Source organism: Thermobia domestica, chromosome 11 (genome assembly GCF_964235325.1).
Source record: "Thermobia domestica chromosome 11, izTheDome1.hap1.1, whole genome shotgun sequence".
In the NCBI taxonomy this organism is placed as follows: domain Eukaryota; kingdom Metazoa; phylum Arthropoda; class Insecta; order Zygentoma; family Lepismatidae; genus Thermobia; species Thermobia domestica.
Window position 1 is genome coordinate 228,923,547 of NC_137464.1, and position 19,886 is coordinate 228,943,432.

General features: G+C 37.7%; 1 protein-coding gene across 1 annotated transcript in view; it reads right to left on the reverse strand.

Moving 5' to 3' along the window:
* Positions 1–368: 368 nt before the first annotated feature.
* The window catches only part of LOC145664788 (poly(A)-specific ribonuclease PARN-like), a 324,400-nt gene continuing 304,882 nt past the window's right edge, over positions 369–19,886 (reverse strand). Inside the window, exon 14 of the mRNA XM_081731744.1 lies at positions 369–688. Within this exon, the coding sequence (XP_081587870.1) occupies positions 606–688 (83 nt within the window). The 3' untranslated portion in view covers positions 369–605. The remainder of the gene's footprint in view (positions 689–19,886) is intronic.

Here is a 19,886-nt window from a genome sequence, read left to right on the forward strand (position 1 = left end):
CATATTTTTTTTTTTAATGATGTGCCTTATTGTATGAAGAGATAGTCCATAGTGAAAGGAACCAGAAACGTTGGTTCTCAACCGGTGTGCTCGCGGGTCAAAGTAGACCTTTCGCCTGTGTCAGTACAGTGACACGCGGGAAAGAACGGATTTACTATTCTGGCAGTGTACTGACAAGCCGTAAAATAAAGGTTAACCTAACAAAAATATCAATCAGCTAGTAAAATACTGACCAGTTGGTAACCTTATTCTTCACATGTCCAGTCAATTTGCATGATAGCTGTTACATTGCCAACCAATAAAAACTTGTTAAGATAACCAAGCTATATAGGTTTTGCGTCTTCTCTCAAAAATCCTTTTAAAGATTTAAAGTAGCGTTAAATACAGATGATATAAAGTTTCCACATTTTTATATTCATGTTCGTGAAAATATACTATCGATCAGCTATTTTTCTTACAAAGCAGAGAGAAAAAAAATAAAATTTCTTTCTTGATATCTGTATCTTTATCTATCTATCTATCTATGACGCTACAGCATCACAAACATACGGGACACTGTGGTAGGTGCAATATTGCCCTTCTCTGGATGCCTGGCATTGAAGTCATTAGTGATGTCTCTGGCACTGCGTTCCCCCTGATAAGAACAATTTCAACCCTTTCTTTGCATATGAAAGCCATGTTGCATCACCTGAAAAGACAAATCAAAACCCATTAAATGATGCAATAATGCAATATACAATGTTTCCTTCACACAATTTCATTACTGATTAAACTAAGGTGAAAAAAACTTCAAAATTTGTATTTGTGGTGAAATTTTAGCCTAAAATAATGTATATCATGTCCCCTTCCCATTTGAAGTACTGGACCTGAATTCAAAATCGGTTTTCAAGATGGCTACCATGATGCCATCTGGTCCACCTCCACCCCAGTTACCCATATCCAAATTTTCGTCATCTTTCCTCAAGCTGTTTCAAAGATGCAAGGGTGGTGTTGGAGTTGTGCCACACCCTGTAATTTTCACTGTTGACAGTATTGCATACGAGACGAGAAACAAGGTTTACTCGCCTCGTCTCGTCTCGTCTCTCGTCTTCTTTTGTAAATTTATCCCCAGATTATTTCTTAATTTCATCTAGAAGTTACCAGCAAGGGCGCCGATTTCTCTGTAAATTTGGGGGGGCCCATTCAGATGCAAAAGGTATATATATGAGGATTTTAAGACAAATTGCATTCAAATTATGCAAAATATTGTATATTCATAAACACAACACGGAGTCCACATGAGCTTTGGGGGGCCCGGGCCCCCCAGGATCGGCGCCCTTGGTTACCAGCATCCTTTCGCGTCGCGAGAGATCCACAAAGTGTGTGATATAACATTTCAAGGTGTCCGGAGTATATTAGAGTACACTGGAGTATATATTATTATTGGAGTATATTGAACAATGACTTATCTTGAAACGCTGATAATCTTCATTCTGTTCATACAATAACTCTGTCTTTTTTTCTTTAACTGTGAATCATGTAACACGAAAACTATGTTTTGAGATCTAAGACTTGGATAAACTAGTGTTGCTCATGAGACTCATGGAGTTCTGGCCTCGAATTTAAAAATGTGACTTATCGTCTCGTTTTTGAGAAATTTATTGTCTCGTTGACAAAACATATTGTTGATAGGTTATCATTATTGAGAGCGTGTTTCTGAAAAGTAAAATCAAATGCTGTCAACAATGAATAAAATGGATTATTTAAAAATTGTATGAATTATCCTCTGAATATATGAACGAGGGAGGATCAGAAACTAAGGTTACCATGGCGATAGTTTTCTGGAGTTCCGTCTGTTAGAGAGGAATGAGAAGCGTGCGGTAATTTTAATACATGGAGTTGGCAACTGTGCAGAGCTTCAGCCACCCGCCACATACGGCGCTAGTTGTAGGTAAACATAAATGGCGACATGTTTGGAAAACTGGTCTCGCGAAGACGTCCGCTCAGTTATTCGATTTCTGTGACCGAAACATGTAACCGCGGCTGAAATTCACCGGCAGCCAGCTGGTAGAGGCTTACGGAGAGACTGTAATGTCTCGTCAGCATGTCGCAGAACGGTGTCGAAAGTTTGCAGTTGGTAGAAGAAACGTCATCGACGAGGAGCGCAGCCCAGAAGATAACCACCCTGTTGAAGCAGTTTCACTGGGACATAATCTACTATCCTCCCTATAGCCTATACCTCATTCCAAGCGACTTTTACCTCTCCCCATACTTGAAGGAGCACCTAGAGGTGGAGCACTTCACTTCAGACGAGGAGGGGAAACACTTCTCGTCAACGTGGCTGAGCACGCAATGACACGATTTTTACCAGGAGGGAATCTTCAAACTTATCCCACGATGCGACAACTGCAACAACCGATAGGGAGACTGTCAAAAAAAAAAAAAAATAGCCTAATGTATGTGCTTTCAGTTGGGTGTATTGATTGTATGAAGTAATATGTACAAGTTTCACAGCAGGCTTTGTAACTTTACTTTCTGATTATCCTCGTATATATGTCTTTGGAAGAGTATGTATATCGCAATAGGTCCTTACAATATCCACGTCTTGAATCTGACTCAATTATTATCAACAGTGTCGCTCCTTACAATATATATTGGAAAAGTAAAGGAAATATGCTGCCATCTATTGGCGGGTGTCAAATATTTACAATCACCATAATTCAATCTTCTGTGCAGTACATCCTCTGGAGAATTAAGTCTAAGCCTCTGAGCAGAATCTTGGCAATCAAACACTTAGTTCTACCCACAATGTGTCTGAGGTGATTTATCCTCTGTTGTTGAACTTAACTGTGTAAAAACAGACTAAGCTTTAGGAATCAATCTTTTCCACTCAATTACCTTTTCCATTTTCTGTAGACGAATGTTTGGAAAATTACGAGATGTTCATCTTCAAAAAAATTGTTTCATTTCTTTCTTCGTTGTTGGGTTATCAAAAATCTCACATTCCTTGTAATTGATCTCCAGTTTTGCTTTTGATCTGTTTCTTTTTTTTTTTGTTTGTTTGTTTGTTTGTTTGCTTTATATATTTTTTAAAATTTCTTTTTACTTGTGTACACGTTAAGTCTAGATCTTTGTGTTTGTGAGGTTGTTTATCCATAAAAATAATTTCTTTCTCTTCTCCTCAGATTAAATTATGCTTTCGTTGCATTCCAGATTTATCGTTGAGATTGTATTTCAGTTACTGCAATTTTCGTAGCTTCTGGAACCATCTACCGTGACTTCTTTGCTATTTACTTTTATTTATTCTTTTCTCAAAATAACACTACTGTCTTTTAATTTTTCTCTTACAAAATCAGCAGAGTGTTCTATCTTTTATGTTATTAATATTACAAGACTATAAGTAAAGCGATGTATAGTTGGCTGAACGACGAAATGTTGTAAGTTGAAAGACCAATGGGAATTTCTTTTGTTTAAATGAACCAATTGAAAATCATCATCACAGATTCTCTGTCGTTATTGGCAGGCCATTTGCCGCAAACAAGAAGGTTCAGCTAGTGTAGTCTCTTCGTCTTCGAATTTTCTATTTTAATACCGTCCATCAACTGTAGTCTTTTGGGTCTTCTTCGTCTTTTTCCTTTCACTGTATCTTCTAACACGTCTTTCATGATACACTTTCTTCTCAGACAATTTCCCAACCAGTTTTTCTCCTTCGTTTTATCTGCATCTAATACTGTATTGTTGTTTTCTCAACTACTACTCGTAACGTCCTCATTCATTTTCTGTTCAACTCACCAATTTTCTTCATTCCTTTCCACATCTGCATTTTGAAAAGCTAGTGATTTTAACGTGATTGCAGTTAGCATACTCGTAGAGGAATAATCAGCAATAACACTTCACAATCGATAGGTCCTGTATTTGAATCAAGTACTCAGTCTTTCACAGGACTTTCTCAGTTATTTCCCTCCAATAATAACAGTCAAACGATAGAATTGAATCTTCAAATATATGCGTTACGCGACTTCCTTCCGATTTTTTTTCCATTTTCATTTTAAAAAGTTTCTCATGAAAACATATATCATTGAGGTGTCTGGAACTTCCTTTAGTGTAGGCATGTCATGATTAGTCAGGAGCAGTCAAAGTATGCTGTGCAGGGTCTTTTATCATTCCCACGAAAACTACTCGGTCGAATTTTGTATATATTGTAAATGATCTTCCCAATATCAAAGCTTAGTAGCTCACGTTTATTTATTCACAACAACATACAACTTATGTTAAATGAAAGAAAAACTCATACAGATTTTGTTAATGCATACGTAGTATGTTCCACACCAAAAATGCTAAATATGAATGCCTTTTGCAATTCGGAATACATCAATCTGATATTTTAATTTTTGCCACATACTTCCCAACCTCAGAGTGAATAGATGCTACTGCTTCTTGAATGCGTACTCGAAGTTAAGATAGATTGATAGGTAGGAGTGGTTAATACACTTGGTTTTTAATGTACCCCCCACAAAAAATTCGCATGGAATGATATCTGGTGATTGGGGGTCCAAGGAAGCAAATCTGTTCCTAACGAATAGCTGGTTTTATCCATTGATTGGGTTACATTTGTAGAGTTCCCTCCTAACATCACAGTGCCAATGTGAGGATGCCCTGCCCTACTGGAAAATGAAATTTTCCATGTTCTCTTCCAGCTGCGGGAAAAGCAATGTCTGCAGCATATGCAGATAGGAAAGTATGTTTAAATGTCTTTAAGAGTTGAAATATATAGGACCATACACTTCTTTTTACGGGTGACGGTACAAAATGCGTTCTCTTTGAGTAAATCACGGATATGTTCTTCATAACCATAGGAATTTTCCAAAGTACAGGTTCTAACATTTTGCTTATTTACTTTCCTCGAAAGGCGGAAGGTAGTCTTATCACTAAAAACAGAACTGACTCAATGAAATCGTCTCTTTCCATAAGGTTTTGCATCCCAATGCTGAATTTAAGTTCCTTATTCTTGTCAGTGTGTTTAATTGCTTGCAACAATTTCAATTGATACGGGTGAAATTTCAAACGTTTTCGCAGAATTTTTCACACTGTTTTCTGCTTCAAGTTCAATTCTTTGCTTCCACGGATCTTTGATTTTTTTTTTTTTTTCGAAAGTCGCACGCACACGATCAACTGTTTTCTCATCAGCTCCTTGCCGACTTGTTGATTTCCTCTTACAGATACATCCACTTTCTTTAAATTGTCCGTACCACTTCCAAATTGAGTGTCCGCTTGATGGGTCTAACCGAAACTTCGTGATGAAACTTCATTGAACACTAACTACAGAAGGTTGATCCCTCTATATGTGTCCGATTTCTACATCTCATCTACCTTAAGAAAAACCATGGGACCACCATGTGTTCCTCTCGATGTGAGCCCCACGTGTCTGGGCAATAATCTTGCGCCGTAACTTTAATTGTAGGAGCATTGTTGAAGTATAGGAACGGGAATCGTGAGTCCTACTGGCAGGTTTTTCAGAGGACACAGACAGTGGTAATTCGACGAGATGCATGTGTTCTTTTCAATAGACCAAACCCGCAAAAGTCCATGGGACTGGAATCAGGTGACCTCACTGATATGTCCTGGAAGGGAACAGCATGGATGCCAGTGTCTGCCACTATCTGATGCAGAAATCTCCGTGTAGAACAGGATGTATGTGATGAGGCCTTATCCATATGCACACGGACTTGATTTATTGCATTTCCATAAAAACAAGTCACATCTTCTGTATAAATTTGGTATCAGGATATGTTGCTGATAAAATGTGGAGTTGATTTTGCAGTTCTTAGGTACCTATCGAATCTTAACTTGCCTTACGGTAACCGGGAATCCCTTTGAGAAGCATATTCAATAGCTTATATGCAGAGAACTACTGCATCTCAAAAAATCTGTAAGAAAATAATAAGTAGTCACCACAATCAGTGTCGGTAATTCGGAATAGAATTTATTTTGATGAATTAATCGTCAAATGTATTGGAAACAACAACCACCAGCCAAAATCTATATTAAATATTAGTATATTTTAACAAAACTGAAAAATAATTTTTGTTTCTTTTAAGATTGTGCATAGCCAGGAATACTAAGGATCATTACAACTTATACTTCTACATATATAATCATTTAAATAGGTTATAGAGTGAAATACAACTGAATTAGTTACGTATTTAATATTTGATTACGATTTATTTATCTTGGATAACATTTAAATTAATCTAGAATAATTTAAAATGAAGCTTTGGATGAGAATAAAAACGAATTTAGAATGATAATCAAAAAATAAGTTTCAGTCACATAGCGTAGCAGAACAAAAATTAGTTTAAAAAATAGTTTTATTTTAATTTATTTGTCTTAACTGTAGTTAGAGAATTGTCAAGTTTCTCTGAGCTCTATGGTGGGTATATAATTCAGCTACGTATCATCGGCTAGGGATGCACGCGAGACGCTAGACGAGACTCGGTTAAGTCTCGCACGAGAAGTCTCGCGAGGCTTCTCGCAGTCTTGCAACATTTATGAATTACATTTAATTGTATATTTAGTGATTTTACATTTATTGAGTTTTCTAAATTGATCGTTAATGCCTCCAGGAACAAAGAAGTGATTGGGGCAATAGACATTTTATGAGATTTATTATTATTCGAGGTTGATTTTAGTTAGCTCAGGATCAAAAGACGTGGTCTGTGTTTGAGTGGCTTGACACCAGTGCTGTCGGGTTAACCAAAACTTTTCAGGTTTTGATATTCTGACAACGCTGCAGTTAGTTCAACTGTATGATCTGGAAATTGATCCAGAAAGCTTTTTTTTTTTTTTTTTTTTTTGTATCAAGTATAGTTTGCTGGATATTTTGATTCTCGCAATTGTTACATATTGCGTTATCCACAAGTCCGTTGACACAAGTAATGTTATTCCTTGGTGGTTGGTGTAAAGGGAGGTGACAATAGATGGCAGCACTGTTCTCCTACACAAGTAACGTATTTTTATATTTTCTCTGCTGCTTACACAAATTTAATGCTAGAGAGTTTAAACTTTCTGAAAAGAAAGTTCAAACCTATTCTAAGGGAACAATCCGTCTCAATTTTGGATATTGTGACGTTAGAGCATTCCTCGGCAAACACAAGGTTGAAATCCGGTTAAATAAAGACGAAGAAATATACATATAGATATAGTAAAAGGATCCGGGTTTGGTTCAATGAGTTCAGAAAAACATATACGGAAACGTTATATTTTTTTTATATCCTAATTACATTGGCGACTTTTTGGGGGGGCAAAAATGTGCCCGCATGGCATACTGGAAAATATTGCTGGAGACCTCTAAGCTGGAAAACAATGTTGGATCCAGCAAGAATTTATGCTGGTTTTGCTTGAAATTATGCTATTAATTTGACGAAAATTAATGGTTCAGCAATCAAATTGCAGCACAACTTTTCTTTTAATTTGGAGCGAAGGGGACACAAGTTCGGATACCATGTTGAACTCTAGGTTCCGTCTCCTTAGGATGTTATGAACATTCATCCCATGGAAAGCAATGGCAAACCAGCATGGATTCACCTTGCCAAGGGACTTTTAGGTCAAATACCTGCCTTCGGACAGAATGTCACATCATCATTCATTAACAGCCATAGAATAATACATTGCAAAATTTTGACCCAGAATATATGCGAGACTGCGAAACCATGCGAGAAAATCTTGCGCGAGACGAGAGATGAGACTCAAAATTTTATGCGAGACGCGAGACGAGACTTCACATTTGCGAGACGAGACCAACATATTAGGCTGCGAGACGAGACGAGGCTTTCCATGTCTCGTCTCGTCTCGCGTGCATCCCTATCATCGGCGCAGGAGACCCAGTTCGATTCCCGGTAAAATCATGAGGTTCAATTCCCATGTTAAGTTGTAGGTTCACGTCTCATATAGCCTCTCTACTAAAAAAAAGAAACTCAACCTCAAACTGAATTGAAGAGGCGATTCTACCTTAACCCATTTTTTACATGGTTTCATTATCATTATTATTATTATTGTACTAGCATATATTACCCGCTTCGCTGGGTTGGAATAAATAATTTAAATGGACATCTTTGTATGTCACTGTTCATCTCAGCGACCCCCAAAAATGTGGATTCAGCATAATATCGATCACTTTCGATCATTTTTAAATATTTTCTCCTCCCCTTCCCCAAGTTGCGGGCTTGAATTTGGCTTGAAACAGGATCTGGAATATCACTATTCATCTAAAGGACCCAGAAAACTATACATTCGACACTGATAGTGGCCATTTTTTATAGATATATCTCTTTCTCCCCCTCCACCAAGTGGCAGGGCTCATTTTGGATTTAAACCGAATCGGAAATGTCACTCTTCATTTGATCCCGAAAACTATGGATTAGACACTAATATTGGTCATTTTCGATCGATATTATTATATAGAGCTCCCCTCCCCCTCCATCGTGCTGCGGCAGGCGGCATCAGAATTGTCACAGTTAATCTCAGTTACTCCTAAACTATGGATTCGACACTAATATTAGTCATTTTCAACCATTTTTAAATGTTTATCCCCTTTCCCTACGTTGTACCTCCCCCTCCCCAACGATCAGGGCTGAACTTGGATTGAAACAGCATAAGAAGTGTCACTGTTTCTCTCATCGACCCCGAAAACTATTGATTCAACACTAATATCGGTCATTTTTAATCATTTTAAAATTTCTCTCCTCCTCCCCCTCTCCTACGTTGTATCGTCAAAGTGAATAGCCTAAAGTAATCCCTTCCCTTAAACTCATGTATGTTGAAATTTTGATTGAGATCGATCGAGTGGTTCAAGACTGATAAAGTCACAAAGGCAGTCATTTTTTTACACATATCTCTCCCTCCCCCTCCCCTAGGTTGGCTCGTCAAAGCGACACAATAAAAACATCCGAGGTCCGACCCTCATATATGTTGAAAATTTGGTCGAAATTGATTGAATGGTTCAAAAGTTATTAAGTTTTATTAGTTTTTATTTATACGGATCGAGCTCAGGGGAGGTAAGTGAATAAGAGATATAATTGAATAATTAGGGATAACCAGCGGAAAGTTTATAGAAAAAGGGAAACTGTATTTATTGATCTAGAAAAGGCTTTTGATCATGTGAACTGGGAATTGCTGTTGGGAATTGTAAAAAAGGTTGGATTGGAATGTAAAGATCAAAGACTCATTAGAAATTTAGATATGAACCAACAAATCAGTGTTAGAATAGGGGAAGAAATGACAGAAGACAATGCAATTGGAAGGGGAATTCGAACTACTTCAGTGAAAACTTTGGGCGGATTCGAGAATAACTACCGGTACTGGCTGGTCTCAAATGCTAAGTCATTCATAATATAATAGACGGGATTAAGAGGTACTGTAACCCTTCATTAAATTTTAAGATATAGAATTTAGTTATGTACCCGTACTTGTGGTTCTGACCGAGTATGAAACAGAACTGAAAAAGTTTCTGACTCCGAATCTATAGGATAATCTTGTAGGTTGAAAGCACATACGTACACTTAGAATTCAGACATGGGGAAAACTGTTAAAACTGACACACGCTTGATAAAAATGACACATTGCGTCATTTCATTATGTTAGTAAAGTGTGCTACCGATTGCCTGTGAACGGTATAAACTACTCTTTCAAGTGTTAGAATGACAATTTTCAGTTTGTATTATCACGTAGGTGAAAATGTAGATTCCAATGAAAAGAACATGTAACATAATATGCAATTGATAGATCACATACATATGTTGGCAAATTGCTGCTGGCCATTAATTAATTGTTAGAAAGTGGCAGAAAGTATGTAAGTACAAGATGTTAATTCCAATTGAAGTAGTCCAGTACATTTAATGGTGTGGTTGATCTTCAACATTCATGTTGCTAAAATACATGAATACTTAACTCGCGACCTGTGTCAAGGCGGACTCAATTCGATGTCTCTTTTCACAAGGTAATACACGAAAGAAAAGAAACTACATTGACCTTGATGGATGAATACGATTCCGTCAATAAGAGAATGCAGATCTTATTCTAGTTGTGTTAAATTTGCGTCCAGTGATGTTCTTGTTTAATAGTGGAATTATTCTTCAACCTTACAAAATCAATGTCTCAATTTTACTTATTTTTTTCCATTCTCAAATCAAGGGTCCTTGGTCTATCTTCCTCATAAGTACTGACGAACGATCTCATTATCTCCTGACATGATCTCAGAAGTGTCATAAACCCGCCAAAAAGAAAAGAATTGTTATTAAAGTGATAAAACAATTTCTTATAGGAAACAATTCTGTTTATATGAGTTGACATCATGGAAACTATACTAAAAAAACAAATAAAAAAATAAATTTTAATAAGTATAATCCGAAAAGAAATTAAACTAAACTAAAAACAACAAGCCAAATCATGACCCAGCATGCTAACACCCAATTTTTGATAATTAACTATTAAAATAAAATGTAATACTAAAAATAAAACTTAACACGTTCAGCCCCAGGCCTACATGAATAAAGTTTACCTTGGGACCAAAACGCAGTTCACCCTGGGTAATTCAATATGTAAAATAAAGGAGTGGAAATTGGTGTCCCAGGGCTGCCACCTGTTGAAATTTTCATGACCCAAGTCAACATTTCCTTTCCCAGGAACCAAAGCTTCCACTTGAACCATTTAGTCAAATGAAAACTGTGAGTTTAGCAGATACACAGGCCCTAGAAGACAACTTATATGTGTGAGGCAAATAGATACACATGGTCCACTTGTAAAACCTTATACTGTGAATCAAATAGATGCGCATGGGGCTGATTTACATTTTGGAATAAATATGTGGGTGGAAGCAGCGGGGATCACTCAACCGTTCATTCATTCAACCGTCAACTTAAAACATCTTTGTCAAACAACAGCCCCGAACATATTGTAGCAGCAGCTCTCCTGGAAGAAGAAGGACCATGGAACTGGATGTGCCGTTTGCATTGTAAGTTGTCTCCCAATTCTATCTTTCCACGGTATTCGTTCGAGCTGTGGATCGGGTAGCATAATTGGTAGCCCTTGAGGGGATAATATTTATACCACTATACACTACGTGTTGTTAAAATTTTGTAAAATAGATCATGTACGTACCTGTTAATAACTCTTCCCATTTAAACAAAAGCTCTAATGTTATAATTCAAGAGCGGACCTCTTTTTAACTTTAAATATCAAAAACCATTTTTATATTCAAAAGATTAAAACCTTTTAAAAGATAAAACAAGAAAGAAAAGAACAAAAAAAATTAAAATTGAACTTACTCAATGGATTGGTACTGATATCAAATGTTCCCTTACCCTCTGAGTAGTCTGGGTTAAAATGTTTCAACACACTCTTTCTGTTATAATAGCCTCATATGGGAGCTCCTAGTGTAATATATTATCATATGTAAAATTATTCTTATTAAAGTAAATGAAAAAATTATCGAATGAGAGTGGACTAGCTATATATCTGCTCTATTTTATGTTGTATTCTTACTATGATCGTCGAAACTATTTCTAAAAAAAGATCTATCGTAACATGGAGACTTTCTGTTAGACCTATCAAAGTATCTCAGAATGAAATTTAAAAAAAAAAAACTGAATTGTGGAGGCGCCAAAACTTTGACAGGTATGGCTTCGTTATTTAATTTCAATGAATAGCCATATTTTACATGAAATGATGTATGGATTCATTTTAAATGTTGCTTTCGTCTGCTTCTATAACATTACAGCAATAGTTTTTGGTAGTTTTAGTTACAAATTCTCGCAATCACATAATTTTAACCAGTGTTGTTAACTTTATCAATTGTCCAGAATAGGTTGACGGTATCATCTTCAATGAGTTGCCATACTTCATGCAACATTTTTTGTTGTTGTTTGTTTTTTTAATATGGCCTTCTTTAAGGGCATACTAGAGAAGGTTGTCACATATCAGTGTTGAACATATTGAAGATATCTTCCAAATTTGACTTGTTTCACTTAAAAAGAAATATAGAACTTATTCATTATCAGAAGTGTGGGTGGGTTCATAAGAAATAATGCAGATCCAATATTTGTAATTGAAGTTGAAAGATCACAAAGAACAATATATATAGGAATAGAAAAAGAAACCTTTAGGAGAAAGAAAATTCTGTTTTGTGGGATTAAACCTTGATTAAACAGTTGTGAAAGACTCATAAAATATTTCATGTGGAGTATTGTGCTGTATGGGTCAGAAAAATAGTCATTACGCAAAAATGGTGAAAAATGACTGGAAGCTTTCGAAATGTGAGTGTGGAGAAGAATGGAGAGCATTAGCTGGGTTAAGCGGGAAACGAATGAGAGGGTGTTAAAAATGGTGAGAGAGAAAAGAACAATGTTAGATATTATTCAGGAGAGGAAGAGAAACTGGTTGTGATATTGGCTAAGAAGGAACTGTATCATGAAGGACGTGCTAGAAGGACGTATGGTGGCCGGAAAGAGAGGGAGGGGGAGAAGGAGGCTACAATTCATGGAAGATATCAAAACAGAAAAATCGTACGTGAAGACGAAGAAGTTAGCGGAAGACCGTGGAGCATGGAAACTTCTCAGTTGTGGCAGGTGACCTGCCAATAATAGAAGAATGCTTGTGATGATGATGATGATATTTGAAAAATACAATACTAAGTACAACATAAACTAGTAAACTTGCGCATGCATAGATATTCTTCATCTGATATTTATATTACAAAAAACTTAGAAACCAAAGATCAGGTTACCGTGTTTCACAAGTTTGTATATCGTTCAAGACCTATTATAATGGGGTGAGTTCCGTTTAACTCCTATATACAGTGTCCTCGTCATTGAATTTTCTTGGATCATGTAACACAAGTTATTTCTAGCATTTTTATCAGAGGCAATCACCTCCATTGGGAATCGAACGCTGGATTATGTAAACAGAAAGCAGAAGATGGACGTTACTCATTTCGCAACGATGGGGCACCGACTTCAGTTATCTTATAAAACCAAAATTGTCTTTCTGTCCTCCAAATAGTAGTCGGTATCAGTATGCTGTTCAAGAATCACTTACCTGTCTATACTCATGCAACTAAATTATTTTTGACATAGTTTATGTATTGTTATTTAGACGGGATTTTCTCTAAATTTTATGAGTAGTACTAATATACGTATAATGTCCCCACCACTGGTTTAGTAGTTAACCTCTTTACGGATATGGCATCAAATAATGCCACATATTTATCGGGAAAATAATCCGATTTTTTTTTTCACGAAGAAGAGTGCGAACTGAAGGTAAGTAAAAACAAGTGCTTCAGAATATTATTTTTACTTAGCTTCAGTTCGCACTCTTTTTTGAGAAAAAATTCGGATTATTTTCCCGATAAATATTGACATCATTTGATGCCATATCCATGAACGCGCGCGCTTTTGGTGCAAGGGGTTCGGATTCGAATTCGAGTCGGAGATCTTTGAAATTTCAACTCATTACGGTGGTTCGGATTCCACCTCAAACTGTAGGTCAATGATACGTATATCCTTGGGGCTGAAATGGGCGCCGAACTTCAAATCCAGCTAACCAATTATAATATCACTGACCAGCCAGAATATTAAGATCACCTACCTAATATCTAGTATATTCACCATTGCCTCACAGGACAGCAGCAGTGCAATTTGGCTGGAAGCAATGAGACTTTGCTAGGTGGCTAGAGACATGGCACACCACATCTGCACACATACATAATGTAAATTCATGTAAATTCTACGAAGGCGGTTGATGATCTCGGATCTGACGTTCAATAACATCTCAAAGGTGTTCAACTGGAATAAGATCGGGTGAGTTTCGGGGCCTTCGCAGCAATTGAGATTCACCACTGTTCTCTTCTTCGAACCACTGCAAATTAATGTTGGCCATGTGACAAGGAGCGTTGCCTTGCTGAAAGATGCCAATCCACTGAAAGTATGTCCTATATGAATAGGTGTATGTTATTAGCAATGACCTGTCAATAGCTAGTAGCCATCATGGTGCCTTCCCCACGGGCTACTGGCCATGGATGACCATGTAAAGGTTTACAAAATCATACTGGAGCTACCACCGGTTTGTTTTCATTCTACTATGATCGTTCCAGAGATGTACGCAGGAACTTATTTCCGGGGAGTACAAATTCAATATGAGGATAACTTGCTATTAAAATTCGTAAAATTACCCCTAAGATTACACTAAATTAACAGAAAAGTCGGGATTTCCGGGCGGTCCGAACCCACAGGGCTCACCCCTGCATACGTCCCTAGCTGTTCCCCTGGGATACGACGGATTGTCGATGAGCTGAAGCAAATACCGTGATTCATCAGACCATGTGACATTGTAAGATTGCTCTGCGGTCCAATGACGATGGGCACGATTCCAGTGCTAACCGATTATGTCGCGCGGTTTACATTAGTATTGGTACGCACGTGGGACGTCGGCTCTGGATACTGATATCTAACAGTATACGATGAACTGTGTGCTCAGACACACTTGTGCTTTCCACTGTTAAACTCTGCTGTAAATTGTGTCACAGTTTGTACCCTGTCTTGTTGTACCAACCTAGATAGTCTACGAGGTCCAATATCATAAATTAGATGTGGCCACTCCATGTCTTGTAGTTTGGTGCTGGTTTCACTGCCCTTTTCTCATCTTTGGAAAGCACTAACCACGGTAGCTCGCGAACACTCGACAAGTCGCGCTTTTTCCGACATGCTCATTCCCAGCCTCTATGTCGATCACAATCTGGCTTCTATATCAAACTCTGTTACGCAAGTCGCCGGCCTTCCTCATTCTCGAACAAGCATCAAACTGACTGATCGAGTCAGATCCAAGTCACCGTCTGGCGAAAGGTTCTACTGTTCCCCGTGCCTCTTATTCAGCTCAACGATTTCATTCAAAGAATAGCAATTCGTCATAATGTTTTAGCTGGTCATTGTATATCAAAAAATCATTGTAACATGAATATTGAGTGACTCAACAGGATATATGCTAAGATTACAACTTCTATATCGAATGGAAACTTAAATATTACGTTAACGTTCCTACAGAAAAGGAATAAAGTTTACATTTCGTAACGTTTTTTAGTGGCTCCATTCCTTCAAAATGAACTGATTTCCACGTTTGTTGCTACTCGTACATACTTTTTCTCTGCTGTTCTTGCAGAGTGCTTGAAACTCATTAGCAGACAGGAAATTATTATACTTTCTGAACGGTTCTACATTCGATACTTAAGACCTAAACGAACTCAAGATTTCGTAGTAAGTGCGTATAAAAAAACGCTTCCGTGAAATTCTTGACCAATCTTCACCATCAGCATCATTGCCTAGCAATGGGCAAGGTCTTTTTCATCATAACAACCCATTTGATCGTCGATAGCTTCCACATTCAATAGCGGAATTTTCTATTTAGAGCTGTCATCACCAGCAAAGGAACAACAAATGTCTTGGGTTGTTAATCTGACGAGGTGGGTCGCTGCAAAATGGACGTTATCTCTTGATCGGCACACGGCGTGCTGCTGATGAATAGCCCAACTGATGATATAGCCCAGCCAGTATATATATGCATGTGTGAAAGTTTCTTCTTAACCGTAAAGTCGCTTATAATTAATCATTGAGCGATTACTGGGTGGCTATATCGGTTTAGAGGAAGAAGGGACCACGATAGTCGATGAGCACAAGATACGGCCCACGAGAAAAGAGGCGGGAAAGATTAGGTGTGACGAATCTCAGTGTTGCCAAAGTGTTCACGGTGGGCGGGAGTCAAGCTATTTATTCTTCATGAGTTGAGTAACATTTTAGCAACCGACCTTGCTCTTTTATATACAGTTTGATGAGATTGCCTTTGTCAAAACTCGTTACGTTTCATGCTTGTTCGGTTCACTGCACTAACCAGTCCATTTCTTTTTGCTAGCTTTTATTTTACTTTTTTTTATCTTTTTATAATTTAAAACCTTTATTATTCGTCGTTCCCGCTTAGGTAACATAAAAAAATAGTATTAGCCATTTTGAACCCCTAACAACACTTGACCATGAGTAGGTATGTCTTCTTTGCTGGTAGAATGGTTTTGCTAAAATGAAAAAGGGGAGGACGAACGAGCAAGGAAAAATAATTAATTAATAAAGAAGCTCGTGAATGAAAAATGAAAACATACTAGACGTGATATTGACCTTGGTATTCCCACCTTCTGAACACGCAAAGAATCAACCATAAGGATAAGGACGAATATATGGCTTATGTACGTATACACGTTTTATTTAAAAGGTTATGGTAAATATTTGGCCTTGTGTTGTATACTATTCTGTAACCGATTATAAAATGATGATGGGACCTAAGAAGTTTAACCATGATGTGTAAACGTGTTCAACTTTCTTCAATTGACATGAAGATCAATTAGCATTTTAAAAAGATTTCCAGTGGCGTACGCAAGAGGGGTGTATACGTATTTGACCCGCCCTTCAACAAGATACTATGAAAAATAAATATTTACCATTATTAAGATATGCATACAAAAAACATGCGTGTCCAGAAACGATAAGAGCTTGGGTGATTAATCTTCCTCTTGAAGAAAGTATGTGTAACCCAGTAGACAGTTAATTTCGTTTAAGATTCCGGTTAGTGTTACCGATTTAGCCCTTTTATGGCTAAATCTAGCCATTTTCACTTGCTGATTAGTTAGGGCAACTGTGGTTTAGCTATTAACAATAATTATTTGCCAATTCTGCACCATAATTACCCATTTCTAGCCATGTGTTCGTAGTTAAATCCATAGGCGGATCTAGGAATTGTCTGCTGGAAGGGGGGGGTGCAACGGGGTCAAACGTTTTGGTCGGTTTTAGAGGTCTTGGTAGGTGGCCATCTTATAGATGGCATTTTTATTTTTTGTCAAAAAGTTGGGGTGCAATGCCCCTCATGCCCCCCTCAATGTCCATTAGAATAATCTAAGTTGAAACGAACTGTAGCTTGCTATTCTTCTATCCTTTTGCTTGTGGCAGCACTTAGGGCTATTGTCACACCAAGTATCTCACTTGTCACTTTCACCTATAAGTCACGCCTGATCGATGTTCCATAAATTTGTCTTCCACTGGTTAATTTCTACGCGTACTATAGTTAATATGCGTGTATGTGTGTATACTTTAGCTGTGTTCATTAGTGTTATACTAGAACAATAATGCCACTAAAACATGGTCATCATTACCGCAAGAGTTGGACACGAAGGAAAGAATTCAAAAGACAGAGATAGGGACATATGAATAATAATGAATGAATTGGTGCAATGAGAATATGTGAAGGAAACGAGAGAACATCCACGAACATTGTGTTGTCTACCACACGCCCACAACGCTTGAGATCAAATCAGGAATACATCACATGAGAAATGACATTCGTATTCTGTCAAACTCAAACCAAATACTCTACCTTAGTACTCACTATTCGTTAACCAAAAATTCGTCTCAAGAGAAATGAGTACAAGACCACTCATCCAAGCAGTTCCATCTTGTAAACGAAAATATGGTCCCGTGCTACAATGCTCTCGCCTTTAGTTCAGCAGTCCAGGCCCGTATCCAGGGGGGTCTAGGAGGTGCCGGGTTCCCCTAAATTTTTACGGCCCCCCTAAAATTTTCACGGTAGGCTTGCAAATGAACTATAATATGATTGGATCGAATCCCCCCTAACTTCTACCGGGCCCCTCCTACATTTTTGGGCTGGCTACCGGACTGCAGCAGTCCCGGGTGTGATTTCGAGTGGGGACACTCGGTCGAAAAAGTGTAACATCTTTTTCAGACCAATCTCATTCACATTAGGCAAATACTAGGATGGAGCCTATCATAATGATCACAGGCCATTTCCTTTTTTCCTCTCCAATTCTTCGGGCATAGTGATCGCCGACGGACGTCATCTCTCATACGTGACGGACTAAGATGGCCATAGCTGCCGAAAGCCCAGAAATCTAATTCCTATAGATCACAATAAAAATTTCATATTTCCTGTTACTCTTTCATTATTGTTATTATTTTTTCACAAATTCCGTACTTCCTAACTTTGTAAGCTACATTCAGAAAGGTTATGCGGAGACTTTCTACAATAACAACCATCCTTTGGTTGAATATATTTCTATCGATAAGCTAAACGGATAGAACTCTAATCCACTGAGATCCGAACATATTTGGTCTATCTAATACAAATTTATTATTATACTACCAACATTATACCATAGTTGATTTGCTTGGAAATTCGTTGACGCACAATGGGGCTATTCAGCCGTTTGCACTGATTGATAAAATATTTTGAGTTCAGAGGACTGTTTGCTATATCCAAATATACACGCATAAACACGGATGAGATACCAAGAATGATGCTCAGATATCAAGAATGAGAACTAGGATTATATGAGTGAAGGGTTACTTATATTTGAAACACTATTATCAACAGTTGTCCATCCATTACTGGATGAAGGCTTTCCCAATAATTTTTGACAACAATCTATCTCGGACAACTTATTTCCAGGATATTCGCAGTGCTACATAATTTCGTCACATCATCTTGCATTAGGATACTATATATATGTCGTTATTTGTCACTTATGGTATCCAGTGAAAAAAATAATTTTTCTGTACCTTGTATGGTTTCTTTCCTGAGACAATTATATCTATATATCTACCTTATAGACCAACCTGAGTGCGCAAATGCTTCCTTTAGAAGTTATGCTGAAAACATAAAAATTCAACTTTAAAGGTCCATAGCTCCATAACTATGGGACCTACCGAAGTCGGGTCAAGACTTCACCTAGGAAGTAATATGTGCACTATCCAAAAATCCATGTTTCAAAATCCTGTGGTACTTCCACAACAGTTTTTATAGAGGGAGTTTGGCTACGGGCATATAATTTGAACTACTCACCAACTACCTCTGCAAAAATTGTTGTGGAAGTACTGAAGGATTCTGAACGTGGATATTTGGATAGGGCACATAGTAGTTCCTAAGTGAAGTCTTGACTCGACTTCGATAGGTTTCGATAGGTCCCATAGTTTCGATAGGTCCCATATATATAGGGAGAGAGAGAATCTGTTGTTAAGAGCAAAGATAGAAGCACTATTGACGCATGTTTACCTTCATAAGCACGAAACGTTATTTCAATTCCATAACTGAATTGGATTTGTTCTCATACTTTCGTTTACACACACACTTATAACATGGAAACCATTGGGGGCGTGGTGGCCCATGATAGAGCATTCACCTCTGATGTAAAAATTCCTGGTTCAATTGCAGAGGGTATGAGTGGACAATATCGTGTTTATGGGCCTAGGGATGCGCACGAGACAAGATTTGAGGATGTCTCGTCTCGAAAATGTGTTGTAAAAGTGATGTCTAGACTCGAAAAATGTATATTTTTCTATTGGAAGAGCTGTGTCTCGACTCGAATTTTGTCAGGAAAATCCTGTCTCGACTCACCTCGTGCGCATCAATACATGGGTCTCTCTCGAGTTCTCCTATTTTAACTCATTCTACCAATTCCTTCATAATCATCTTTTTTTCTTCTTTTTTTTAATCATTCGCCTCCTTAGCCTAACGAGCATAACTGTGAAACGTTAAATTAAAGAGTTTGAGCTCCCTGGGCGCTATATGATGCGTCTCCGGCGCTGGAGACCCACAATCGATTCCCGATGGGAGATCATATATGACTCAGCTCTTCATGTTAAACTGTAGGTCCACGTTTCATATAATCTCGCTGCTGAAAAGCACACTAAACTCTGATCAAACAATTTAACCGAATTAAAGATTTAATTTCATGAAAGCCATACGAGCTTAGAAATTACGGTGAGTCCTATTTAGTGACGCGTCTTACTACACATACAGGCGTATTTCCC